Raw genomic sequence first — 13,581 nt, 5'->3', positions numbered from 1 at the left:
AAAAACTTCAGCAACAGCCAAGAAAGCATTTTGTACAAACTTGCCAGGAACAACCTTTGCCGTTCGAGCATACCTCCATATAAAAGTTCACCTATATGGTACAAATCATGCCTAGTACCGCACATACTTAATCTTTTGTTTCTTGACTTTTTGTAGCTTTGGTTTTTGTCCACTAGCACTGCAGCACTAAAGCCTGCCTGTACATAATCTAATCATTTTCAAGTTGATCAAAGTACTACCTCTATGGCTCTACACCTGAGGCCTCGCCAAAAATAACACACCACATCACATGGTACTTGGTTTACAGTAGACATGTAGCTATAGTATGATGCAGTAACTGCGGGTGGATAGCATCTATAGATCTTCATTTTTACTTTTTTTTTCTCTTTCACTTCAACTTTTCTTGGAAAAAAAAACATGACTGATCAAACTGCTGTAGCCTGAAATACACATTGCATACAGCTGATCATTATTACACAACAGAACTGTACATTATCAACAAAGTGCAATTTGGCACCTAGGCTGTACCCTCATTTACAACAATAAGCTTATTCACGGTTTGAAGTGTGCATGTGCAGTGTGATGCACAGTGGGTAGACCACTGGCAATACAATACAGGTACATGTAAGGTAGCAGAACGCAGTTTTCGCCCTATGGGGATTTCATAAAAGTACTCCAAGGTGATTTGAATGTCCACAAACCATACGACAAACTGCACCAAGAGGGGGATACAAGGACAGGTCTACTTTATACACACTACTGCTAGTGCTAACTTCTTTTTTTTCTACAACAGATCAACAAAACGGCACCGGTCACGAAAGACATCCTTTTCCACATAAAACACCACCTCCACAGGCTTTCCTTTCCTTATTCTTCGCTACACTCTCTGTACAGGACTGTTACACACATAACATAGGCACTGCTTGGACAGGACCCATATACAGTATACTCCTCGTACAGGACCCGTATGCACATGGCACTCTTTGTATAGGACACAAACACATATACACACCCGGTACAGAGATGCTTTCGGCACATCTCTATGCCTGTCAATCATGTATCTTGTACCAGGGCAGAGCTCAAAATCAAGCTAGTCCCGGCACTTGAAAAAAGTTTACACAGGACGACTTGAAATTCTGTTTAGGACCCCAACTGGAAATTTTACAAACTTTATAAAGTAAAGCAAGAATATTTTAGCCTGGGTGCCATTCTCCGTAGTTTTCGCCTGATCCCTAATGTCTCGTGGTGCCCAGCAACACTAGGGAACGGGCAAAAACTATGGAGGATGGCACCAAGGCTAAGAATATTTATGAAAAGACAACATAGTACATGTAAAGCCTCACCAAAGACAAAATCACTACTAGTATCCCTTTTTGTCTATTCAAACAAGTCTGGTCAAATTTTACTTTTGGGCAGAGCTATGAATTCACAAATTGTTCAGACCTGCTTAGAACTCTTGAATAAGCTGGTTCGAAGTTTGAACTGTGCATGTGCCTTGTGATGTATTGTGGGTCATATGTCAAAGTTGGAGGCCCCTGAGACATAAACAAACCACACCTGGACATTGTTTAGTGTTTTGGCCAGTGGCAGTATTCTTTCCATCATTTGGAAGAATTTAGCCGCTCCTGATGGACAAGAATTTTACATAATCCATCATCTTTGACCGACGAAAAATTGATACGTCATTAAACTTTGTTGTTGGCTTCTTCTTCGAGTCCGAAGATCTTTCATTAAACTTTAGGCTTGGACTAAAGAGAGTTTCAGAGGGTCAAGATTTCAAAATTTTCCCAGGGCATGCCCAAGTAGAATTGTGCCGCAAAATTGAGACAACCCAAAAAAACTTCAGGCTGGCTAGAACACTGGGCTATAGAGATTTGCACTGTTACATATAAGGAACCTTCACCTTTGACCTTGTGACCTCGCACATGAGCAGGTCAAACCCTGAACTGGCTTATTGCAGCCGATATCTCCACTTCCCATGTGGCATGTAGCTTTGACTGGTCGGAAAACAGGCAAACTTTGACAGCCATGCACGTTTTTCTAGCACAACAAGATACCCAGTCAACTTCGGTGCTTTACAAGCTACACAATAATGCCATGTTCACACGACAAAATGTCCGGGTTTGCCACCTAGTCTCGTAGCACGCTAAGGACATCTCAAGGTCACTCTAAATACTCCCGTAGGACAAGACAACTGCAGTTTGTGGTGTTCCCTTTTCAGTCCTTCTTCTGGCGGGCTTTCTGGACTTTTTCTACGACCACCTTCAGTTGTCTCACCAGCATCAGATAGTAGTACTGTAGTATCCCATGGTGCAACATTCCGGGCAGAAGACTCACAAAGCACACTGGGAAAGAAAAGGATAGTAATGTATCAATGTCAACAAAATACAGTTTCTTGAATAGAATTGTTTATAACCAAATATTAAAAGAACTGAAATGCTTTATCATTGAAATTGTGCAGTCTAAAGCCACCATTTCTGGATGGCTAAGTGTTATGTTTACTTCTGCAGGAACATTGTTTTGCTCGGTTTCTTCTTGTTCTCATTCCAAACAAATAAGATCAATGACCTAGACCAGACAGCTATCACCATGGTTACTGTGCTGTAGCAGACACCCTGTGGTGTTGGATTACTTTATATAGCAAGTAGCAGAGAGCAGAACACAGCTTGATGGGTTTGTCACAATATACATACATGTATATTGATGTGTTTGAGTAAGAATTTAATAGAGCTGTGGTTTGGTAGGCTAGACTTTGAGGAGGTAAACATCATATATTAAATGTTGTTTGTAACTGCAATTAGCCCTCGGGCAAGTATTTGCAATAAACTTTCTTATTATTATGTGCATGTGTTTGCTCATCTAGTTAAAATCATCAACTCACCTGACAGATATGTAAGCAGTAGATTGTGCACAGCATTTCCCACCCATGCCAGAGTTGCCAGCACACTCATAACCGACAAGAAGTACTGGAAGAAATATAAACATAAAGTTTTTTTACATCTTTGTACTAATCGTAGTACATACACACGTAGGCAACATACAAAGAGGTTGAAATACTGTTAAGAAAATTAATGCAACTTCTTGTTGAAGATCCCACAATGCTTACAATTATACTACTTAGTCTAGTTGTATTTAAAAGACATGTACAAGGGTCCTTCCAGGTGTAAGTGATTCAAACCTTAGTTATAGTCTGGTCTCAGGGTTGAAAAGCTGAGAGTCACCTGTTATGTCAATCCTCCCACAAATGTGGCAAAACTTGATAGATAAATAACTCAGAAGTCCTTACCACCTTAGGTTTCTCCTCCTTGAGGGTGAAGAAGGTGTTCTTACACACAAGTAGGAAGTCTTTGGTCTGCACTAGACTGCCACATATATCATGATAGCGCTGTTGCTGTTCCTCTGTCCTGTATACAAACATAAAATAAACGAACAAAATGCATCACATATCGTATATATCCCTCATAGCCTCAATGAAAAGCAGGCAGCATTTCATTTCAACTTATTACCATTATGTGGTCAATGGAACAGAGCACTTGTTCCATTTGGGGTCAGCAGGGGTCAAAGTGTTTATGGGATTTAATCACCCCTGGTAATTAAGATTATGGTGTCAAAACCAATGTAAAACTTATGACTTATGACTGGCCAATGTTTACTTGATAATGTCATATTTGATGTTCTTACCATTCGCTTGGCTTGATGAACTTGGGAAGTACGTTGGGAACAAGGTAGTCCAGCAAGCATAACACCAGGAGGAGGGTGGACACCCCCGTCAACACAGATGGTTCCAACCAATACACCAGACTGTACCATCACACACAGACGGGGGGGAAAGGGTGGAAAAGAAAACATACAACATATTACAATTTGCATCACTGATGCTACCAGAATATAACTTACTGACATTTCTTTACAACCTATCTATAAAATTGCTCATTCAACAAGCACCATGGATTCAAACTTTTTCAAGACAGCATCATGCCTACCTGCTACATACATACATCTTTGTTCAAATCTTTGCGCTTTACCCATCTCACCTTTGGATGCACATTTGCAGTTTGCCAAGACCTCGTACATACCAGTATTGTGCATCATACCAACATACTGTATATACCAAGCACAATTTCTTCTGAACATAACATTCGGAGAAAGCAAACTCACAATGGTTTATATGAAAACTGCACATAAAAAGTTCAAATTATTTGCTGAAAGCAAATGGAAGCAAAGCAAAGCGACTTTAAAATCAGCATGTACACAGAGACAGAGGGCATGCAGAAATAATAAATGCCTGAGCCCCTGCCAATAATGTATGGATATGGTATAAGGGAGACTTACAGCATGACAATACTTGAAGAGAGAAATTCCAAGAGGAGGGGCCACCACATAAACAAGTGGGCGACAGGACAGGAAAGCAACACATTTAGAAATTAGTTACGACTGGAAACCAAAGAAAAAAAGTCTGAAAGCAAAAGCATATATAGGGATCAATAGCGAAGGAATAAAAGCAAGAATGGTATATGATAGCCCTCCTCTGACCAATGCACATACTCCCAAGCCATGCATACATGTACATGCATACATAGGTTTATACTCCACAGCCATTAAATGCAGAATAAATTTCATAATTTCCTTTAGTTGCCTTGCAGTTTTACAGATTTGCAGCGCTGCTGGGGTGGCAAATAACAATGACTACTAGGATGAGTGTGAAAGTATGCACATAAAATACCTTATATTATAAAAAGTCATATAGTCACCTCACATACTTGGGCCAGGATTGGTAAAATGCATTCAAAATCAAAACACAAATCTAACAAGTGCTGTCGTTGTGATAAGAGCATGGCTGATTTATTTACTAGTAATTATTTGTTTTCTTTCAAGATGTTCATGTGTATCATATAATGTGCATGTCTTTCTAGGTAAAAAAAGGTACTCATTGTTATTATACTTTATAGCACATTTTTAATTATAATATGGCTGATTGTCAAATAGGCAAAAGAAGGGCATTATCAATTAAAAAACGACATAGAAAGCCTCAATTCGTGATCAGCAGCCAGGCAAAAGCAAAATTAAGGACACATTAAAAAAAAAGTAAATAAATGCCCTTAAAAATTGAAAGATAATATTCAACTTCAAGCCAATACATTAGAACATAGCCAGGCTCTTACCTTTAACCTTCACACTGCAAGGCTGCATGAATCATATACCTGCACAGCTTACAAATGTACCTGCACTATAGCTAATAACTAATTAGTTGTTATATTTACAATATACATGTAATACACATGATGTATTTCAAGCCTTGCATACTACTACTAGTATACTTGCCACTGAACATCACCACACCAAGCAATGGAACTAAACCACACTTAACTTGTGACCTTACCAGAACAAAACAGTTAGACATGAGCAAAGGATGATGGGATAGACAGGTTTCTCCCATCGCAGAACCCTGTCAGCGTGGATGATGATGTCACGCCAAATATGGAGGTCTTTCTCCAGTTGTGAGATCTCAACTAACTGGAGGAAAAACAAAAAGGCAGTCAGGGTTATTAGCTATGTTAATGTTGTCCCCAGAGTAAGTTGTGGTTGTCTTTGTATATTGTTAACTTGAGAATTTAATTTGCAAAGGTTCTGAGTTCAAATCCCAAGCAGGTTAGTGTGACTGGACTGGAGTCCAGCTTTAATTATCTGCTCCCCAAGATCTGCCACCCAGCTGTGCAGGCTAAAGCAGGTCCCAATGTTATGCCCTTCAGTACAACCTAAGTTATATTCTAGTTGTACTAGTAATTAATTATATAAGTAATGTAAGAATCTGTGAAGTATAGCACATGTGTACACATGTATCTGGATTTTATTAAATGTTTTCTCTCATGGCGTTTATGAATTAATGGCTTTCAAGAGTCGAGTAGTCGAACATCCTTAAATACTTTAATGAAGTCAATCTAAATACAAATGAACTAAACACTGTGTATTGTGAAATATGTCAGTTTTCAGTTTTGCTACAAACTCTTGATCTAATGTACAGCTCACTTTGAACCTGCATCTACAGTGGTTTCAGCTGCAAACTTGATTTTTAATCCTTGCAAACTTAACTGAATTTACAGTAAGTGCAATTGTCACTGATCATGAGTGCCACACGAGTAGTACTTTGCGTATACATGTGCGTCTACATGAGCCTTTAGGGGACAGTAGCCCGTGACTATTCTCAGCGGTGCCTGGCTAGTTTCCTCTGATGGGGGCTGTGGGTATGGATGGTATGTGGAGAATGCCATCCCCGCAGGCAAATTTATCCCTATTCTCAGCTCTACCCCTGTGGCATAGCAGCCAAATATAGAAGGGGATTTCTGTACCGAGCAAAAAGTACATGATAACTAGCTCTGGGGAGGGGGGAATTTAGAGATGGTTACAAACGTCCTATGAAGAAATGTACCTTCAGTGTGAATCGAAAAGCTTTTCTGTATAAGTATAACTATAACTTTGATAAACTGCATGTGTAAACACCACAAAACTTGAGTAAACAATCTAAACTTTCATCTGTATGGAAAACGAACTGTGCTGTTAACACACAATACAAAACACCCAACGATTCAACAAAATTAGCCAAATGTACCTCCTTTCCAAACATTATGATCACTGAAAAAAGGCAAAAGAATGACTGAGTTCTGGCATTATTCCTTTCCTCTTTTTGACTGACTTCTTTAAACAAATGCATCCCTGCACATGTCAGCTCTACTCCCTTGGGAATTTTAGAACTTGACATCATAAATTTCGTTAAGCTGAAAGCTGGCTCTCATATATCAAACTCATAGATGGTGTAATTTGTATGTTGTCTCTTCTAATAAATATATACAGTACAAAGGGATGTCATTGACACGTTGCCAGATCTAAATATCAACATAACATCTGACAAATATCATATCATACATATATTAGAAAATATATCATATAGTTCCACAAAGGTGCTTGCTTCCAGAACACAGCTTGTCTTCCACATAAAAGGTATGAGATTTAAATGACAATTATATGTTGTTTTTTTTTTAATGGGGTTTTAAAATCCTAGCCTGCATATAACTTACAAGCTTTTTCATTTCACGTCACTTGTAGGAAACATTAGCAAAGACTTGATAGGGCTTAAGTGTTTAACAATTTTGCAATAACATAATAGACTAATAGCCACATAGCTAGATAGGTGTAAATTTGATTAAATGTAGCACCAATAGGTTTTCACTGGAACACCATTTTCTTGAGACATTCATTTGATGCCTAAACCTGGTAGGTCCCTAGTGATAATTAGACCAAATCTTTGAGGAAAAAATTGTTAATTCTGGGGTGTTTTTAAAGTTTTTATAAGATGAACAGGGAACAAAAAATTATGTCCTTGATGCTTGAGCAAAATTATGTGAGTTTGCGCCTGGGTAATTTTTATACTGGACTCATTTCTGAACACCTTTTCTTTTCCTTTTTTCAATGGTTCTCTTTTCACCAAATGTAACATATGTTAGCCAAACACCTGAACACTCAAACATATGGCACACACACTATCACTTTACTTCTTTAGTCCGAATTAAGTTACTCAAGTTGGGTAGACTTAATTTTTTTTTTCCTATGGCAATATAAAAAAAATCCAATTTTCGTTTTGGTTAGTAAGGACTGGTGGGTTGAGGAACAGTTCCTAAATGTTTCAAGGTAACGTTACATGTGCATTAGTGATATTTAGAATGATAATAAAATAATAATTTAGATAACTTCACCAATACAACTTCAAGTGCAAGTTCAACCATGTACACTAGTGACATTGCGTGACATGTGTCTTAAACACTGTAATGAGTTAGAAATAAGGTACTTTTATCATCGAAATATATATTATAAATGATCCACACTGCAGATCATGTCATGACATATTTAGTCATCATCATCCCCCCTCCCCCTCCAAGAAAAGTCAGTTCTAAAACGTCCTTATAATCGGCTGAATGTATCAAAACAACCCCTGAAACCAGCTTTCTATGGTAACAATTCCCTTTACGTGTCCCAACCAAATCATACAAAGTGTCAAAACTGAATTTTTCGGCAAGAAAATACAATTTTCACCTGTTTATCTGTATAACGGTTTTGGTGCTCGGCCGCCATCTTGCTGGTGTTTACTTGTAGAGGGTTGTTTATTTACCTTCCCGTCAACCTTTTCGAGATATTTGCATAATCACGCGGAGATGAAATCTCGCCTAGCGCGAGGAATCACGAGACTCGCTGCCTTTTAAATATTTGCATAATCACGTTTGGACGAAATCTCGCCCAGCACGAGAAATCGCGAGGATTGCTAGTTTTTCTACTAACATGGCGGCGTCAGGAAGCTGTGAGAAGAAAGTGAACGGTTCTGACTCACCAAAATCACAAAAGCCTCCGCTAAATCGAGAAGGTTCCTCCGAGAAAGGCAAATGGGTGAAGTTAAATGTCGGCGGAACGTACTTTTTGACGACTACGACGACGTTGTGTCGTGAGCCCGACTCGTTTTTGTTCCGATTGTGTCAAGAAGATCCCGACTTGCATTCTGACAAGGTAGGATGAAAATGTTGAGATGGGCTTCGATCCTATCAACCCCCCCACCCCATCAAATGTTTTTACGTAGATAGAAGTTAGACTAGCAACAATATCACGGTTTAGATGGTTAGGAAAACAGGATTATGATTATCTCAATCCTTTGGAGTCTGCTATACACGGTAGAAAGAAAAGAGGGCCTCCTTTTTTTGTCAGACCCAAAGTCAAAGTTGTCTCATGGTATCTGAAGAAAAAATTATTTTGATTTCCTTTTGTTATAGTTGTACATATTATGATCTATCCACTCATCCCAAAGGCAGTCAAATTTCAATTCTTGTTTCAGTTATATAGAGACTTAGCCATTTCCTAATATTTTTTTATTACTTTATGATGCAGTCCATGCTTCTACATGACATTTGGAGCAAATTTACACTCATTAAGTGGCACTGCTTAAATTCCTCTTTTTCTTCAGAACTCACATGACATGTAATGTCCAAATATCTGTGGTAAAATCATGTGACAGCACCGTTCTTTGACTTTGAGTAGTCACAACCTTATCATTTTATGACTTGTCTACAGAAACACACATCTGTGTGTAGTGTAAATAAAAAGTGTAAGTCATTAACCACTGAGAGTTGTTTTGGAAACACTTCTCTTGTAATACAAGACCGTATACTAAATGATGTTACTAATTTATATGTACTACTGTACCAGTGAGTAGGTTTAGAGGTGACCTAACATTGACACTATCTGTATATCATACATGTACATACTGGTATGCAGATATATGTGGATGACATATGTATATGTAGTACTAAAGCTGCCAAGAAAACTGATCATACATGAGATGTGCACTTACCTTTAATAAGAACTACATGATACTGTACAGTGTACAGTGTATCTTAATCACATGTTCGGCACTTTGTGAGATCTAACTCTAGTCTAAGGCATGAAGTTGTGTAAAACACGGACTTGGTCCCTACATCTGCTTGGAGAATTAACTTGTAATATATCTCGGTCTGTATGTGCTAGTAGTACACTGAATTATTAAACCAGTATAAATGTCCTTTGGTGTAAGAAAATAGATTTGCAGCTGCATTTCAGTGGATGTTACATTATCTAACACTATCTATATTACGTGGAACAAGCACATCTCTAGCAGTCTTTGACGTTCTCCAGGTATAAATACATCCAAAGGACCACCAACAACCACTCTCAACTACACGATTCGCCTCTCATAACGCAGGAAATTGCGTTCATGAAGGTTTGAAGTTGAAAATCTTGAATTTCCTGTGGGAGCATACCCCTAGCCCCCCTAGATTTTGAGTGCTTCCTTCCCCTCTCAGATCTAATCATGAATTGGGGCTGACTGAAAAGAATTTTGAAAATTTGAACTGGCTAGAGCTTTGCCAAAGCAGACTTTGAAAAATATATAGAAAATAGAGATATACCTACATCTGACCAATGTCATCTAGAGTCAAATTACAGCAATGAGTTTATGTCTGATATTATGGAGATTGTTGAGTCCTCAAAACAATGAATGCTTTCCACATTTCTAATGGGGGTAATGATTAACTAATTAAGGCTATTAATTAGTCACAAATGAACAAGTAGGATGATTAATTAACCAATAAACATCCATAACAATGCATCTGAGCATGTTGACTTAGCCGAAAGATAAATTTACCAAGGCTGCTTTTCTGTTGTAAATACACTTAGTCAGGTAAAATGTACTTCAGTATATTTTATATGTTTTGCATATTTAGCCCTCTCACGGGTTTTATATGTAGCATGCTACATATCTAAACAAGAAGTCAGAGGTTTCAAAACTTCCGGAATTTTTGTCAAGTTTTGGCACAACCGAACAGATGGTGGTGGTCTATTGTAGTTTCGATGGGACTAAGAAACTTTACAGGCTGATACTACATGATAGGGTATATTGTAGGAATTTGTTGCCAGTCTGACAACCTCTATAATCGGGTATCCTCAATGACTTGCAGTACATGTAACTGGGTGGGTTACTCTATGACTATCAAACTTGACCTTCCTGTCAATCTGAAGTTTGAGCTACCCCCCTCCCCCTTCTTGCCACTTTACTTAAGTCATATACTTCTAGACCAAGACCTACATTTTGCCAAGGTGACACTTTTGTAATAAATTGTAATAAACACTTGTATCTTTGCAGTGAAGGCAAGCTTATGATAACCTCATTCTCAACATAGACCTCATGCCAATTACAAACCTTGGCAAGTTACATATTTCTAATCAAATGTACATCAATGTCATGTGTCAAATTTCAAGTTACCACCTCTACATAAGGACCACTTGGCTGGTGTGACTATAGCTACTCTTTGGAGGCTGGTCCTTTAGATGAAATTATAAACATACAATCCCCTCCAGAGTTCCAAGTCATTAAACCCAAACCAAAACACTTCTGGAGGTCTGTGCTCTTGAAGGTCATGAAGTTCCATTTGCTATGACTTACTGGTAAGACTGAAGTTTGCGATCTCTTGTTGTCCTACACTACAGGATGAGCAGGGTGCGTACTTGATAGACCGAGATCCCACCTACTTTGGTCCGGTTCTGAACTACCTGAGACACGGCAAGCTCGTCATCAACAAAGACCTCGCAGAGGAGGGTAAGTTCTAGGGTCAACAAAGGGATTACTTTTTTTAGGTATATTTCAGTCATGAGCGTAGGATTTTGGTGAATAAAAAGGAATATTTAGACAACAAAATCTTGACTCACAGTAAGATTTTGTTGTCTAAATGTTTTCCTTTATGCAAGGTTATGACAAGACAGAGGTTATGCAATTGCAACATTAATTTGATTGAAGTTACTACATCACATGCATGTATTATTAGAATACCAGACACTTGTGTATTTATTCGTTTTGACTGAAGATACAGACTTTGGCATTAGGCTGTCCAACTAGCATGGGGCTAGTGGATTCACAGGGCCTCTGCCTTCTGTAGTGAATGACTAACTCATCAGGCTGCAGTATTCAGACCATCACACACCAGAGCTTACCCCTAGCCTGCTCTTTTGCGAAAAAAGTGTATGTTGTGACATCTTGAGTAACTTGTCTCTGTCAGTGTGTATTATTCAAAATTAACAGAGACCCAGCTGATTTTCAGAAAATGCTGACAATAATGTTTCTGTGTTTATCTGCAGGGGTTCTTGAGGAGGCAGAGTTCTACAACATTCGCTCCCTCATCAAAGCATGTAAAGACAGAATCCGAGAAAGGGACGTCAGAAGGAGTCAGGTAGGCTTTTCTGCAGTTAATCTATTGTACATGTACTTAGGGGTGGGTACATGTATAGAAAACTCAGGTCCGGATCAGGTTCAGGGCATCAGGTCCACGTCCGGACCTAAACCCGACCTAGACCTGATTATTGTACAGGAGTACGATGTCATATTTTGGAACACAAAACACGAGTACAGCTCACTTACTAGTGAGTAGTGTGTTATATATTATGTTCAAGTTGTACAATGTATATTGAAGCTGGACACACTTACAGAAAGAGACAAACTTGGATTTAGGGCAATGTTGTTTGATTCATGGTTATTTTCTTAACCTGCCATGGCCAGATTATCTAAAGATGTGTGTACAATCTACAGAAATGTACATCTGAGGTCCGATGATCTGGTTACCGAGTGTCGTTCTGGTTTAAACCGGTCCGGTACCCACCCCTAATTGTACTGTGAATATGTGACATGGCCCTAGGTGTTGTTAACTTTCAGTCTGCCAAGGTAGCCATTGGGCACTAAATCTGTATTGGCTATAGCTACAGGGTTAGGCAGCAGGGAGAGGGTTCAAAATGATTCCTGTTTTATATTATAGTGGCTGCTGAGTTCCATATGTTCCTCCTCATTGGAAGTGTTGGATTTTCCTTATCAGTAAGGTATTGATAATGCAGATATATCACATATTTACACATAGATCAGAGCCCAAAAAAACTGGCAACTTACAAAAAATTACAGTTACTGTGTGAGACTTAGTGCAAGGCTCGAAATTCATCTTTAGGAATAAGTGCACTGCTGGTGTGCCTACCCTAAAGCAGATTGAGTTATGCTGTATGTTGACATACATTCACCATGGCAAAACCCAAAGCACAACCTTCTTGTCGAAGGTAATAATACTAGTGCCTGTACTCACGAACATTAAGTGGCGTACTCTGCCCTGCAGGCGCCGGTGAAGTATGTGTACCGAGTCCTGCAGTGCCATGAGGACGAACTGACACAGATGGTCTCCACTATGTCCGACGGCTGGAAGTTCGAACAGGTACGTTCAGAAATATCATCTCATGCACCGACACATGTACAGCTGTTCCTGGGGACAGTCTCGGAATCCCCGAGTTCTTGGGATGGTTGCGGAGATCCCGTGTGTATCCCAACTGATAACACTAAATGCTTAGTTAAAGAGTTTGACTTGTTCCAACACAATAAGGAGAACTCACCATAAATTTTCGGCTGATCCCGTCAACCTTCGTCAGATTTGTGATGCAGTCGCTGACTTTCCGGAAGTCGGAAACGTGATGACGTCAGGAGTGCATCAAAAGTGGCGGGAAGACGGTATCTCCCACCATCACGGTTCAGAGAGGGTTGGTGGGCCCTGATGTAAACTGCCTCCTTCACGCCTCTCACAAAGTAATCCTGCTCCGTATCTAGAATGCGCACCTTGTCCAATGTAACTGTATGTCCGGGGGACTCGATGTGTATGTGTTGCGACACTTCCGATGTGTTTGAACTGGGGCGCCTGTGTTCCAGAAATCTAGTCTTGAGAGACCGTTCTGTTTCCCCTATGTATGTCTCTGGGCAAGGTCCTCTGATATTTTGGCCTGCGCACCGAATGTGGTAAATCACGCCACACTTTTGTTCTTTGGGGGTTCTGTCTTTGGGGGCCACTAATAGCTGTCGTAACGTACGGGTCGTTTTGAAACACGTTTTTAAGCCATGTGTCCCGAAGATTCTCCGTAAAGCTTCAGAGGTGTTCTTAACATAGGGTAGGACGACTAAACCTCTGTTCTGCCTCGTAGAAGAGTTTGACT

The 13,581-nt window shown here is 39.4% G+C and overlaps 2 protein-coding genes across 3 annotated transcripts in view; one reads left to right on the top strand and one right to left on the bottom strand.

Moving 5' to 3' along the window:
* Positions 1–1,957: 1,957 nt before the first annotated feature.
* Positions 1,958–8,187, bottom strand: LOC109483421 (ADP-ribosylation factor-like protein 6-interacting protein 1). 2 transcript variants are annotated; one of them, XM_019786432.1, is made up of 7 exons: positions 8,086–8,187; positions 5,381–5,514; positions 4,333–4,344; positions 3,682–3,801; positions 3,287–3,404; positions 2,882–2,966; positions 1,958–2,345 (listed from the first exon to the last, which is right to left on the bottom strand). In XM_019786432.1, exons 1-7 carry the CDS (start codon positions 8,122–8,124, stop codon positions 2,218–2,220), a joined length of 636 nt encoding a protein of 211 aa, XP_019641991.1. In that variant the 5' UTR covers positions 8,125–8,187; the 3' UTR covers positions 1,958–2,217. The 2 variants fall into 2 exon arrangements, with proteins under 2 accessions (XP_019641991.1, XP_019641993.1); XM_019786434.1 differs by lacking the exon at positions 4,333–4,344.
* Positions 8,188–8,286: 99 nt separating this feature from the next.
* LOC109483420 (BTB/POZ domain-containing protein KCTD5-like) overlaps positions 8,287–13,581 on the top strand; it is an 11,659-nt gene continuing 6,364 nt past the window's right edge. The window contains exons 1-4 of the mRNA XM_019786431.1: positions 8,287–8,550; positions 11,059–11,167; positions 11,704–11,795; positions 12,720–12,815. Coding sequence (XP_019641990.1) covers positions 8,329–8,550; positions 11,059–11,167; positions 11,704–11,795; positions 12,720–12,815 — 519 coding nt within the window. The 5' untranslated portion in view covers positions 8,287–8,328. The remainder of the gene's footprint in view (positions 8,551–11,058; positions 11,168–11,703; positions 11,796–12,719; positions 12,816–13,581) is intronic.

This window comes from Branchiostoma belcheri, unplaced genomic scaffold, assembly GCF_001625305.1.
Source record: "Branchiostoma belcheri isolate BF01 breed outbred unplaced genomic scaffold, Haploidv18h27 scaffold64, whole genome shotgun sequence".
Taxonomy (NCBI): domain Eukaryota; kingdom Metazoa; phylum Chordata; class Leptocardii; order Amphioxiformes; family Branchiostomatidae; genus Branchiostoma; species Branchiostoma belcheri.
Note: the sequence above shows the minus strand (reverse complement) of the source record. Positions and strands in the feature narration are given on the sequence as shown.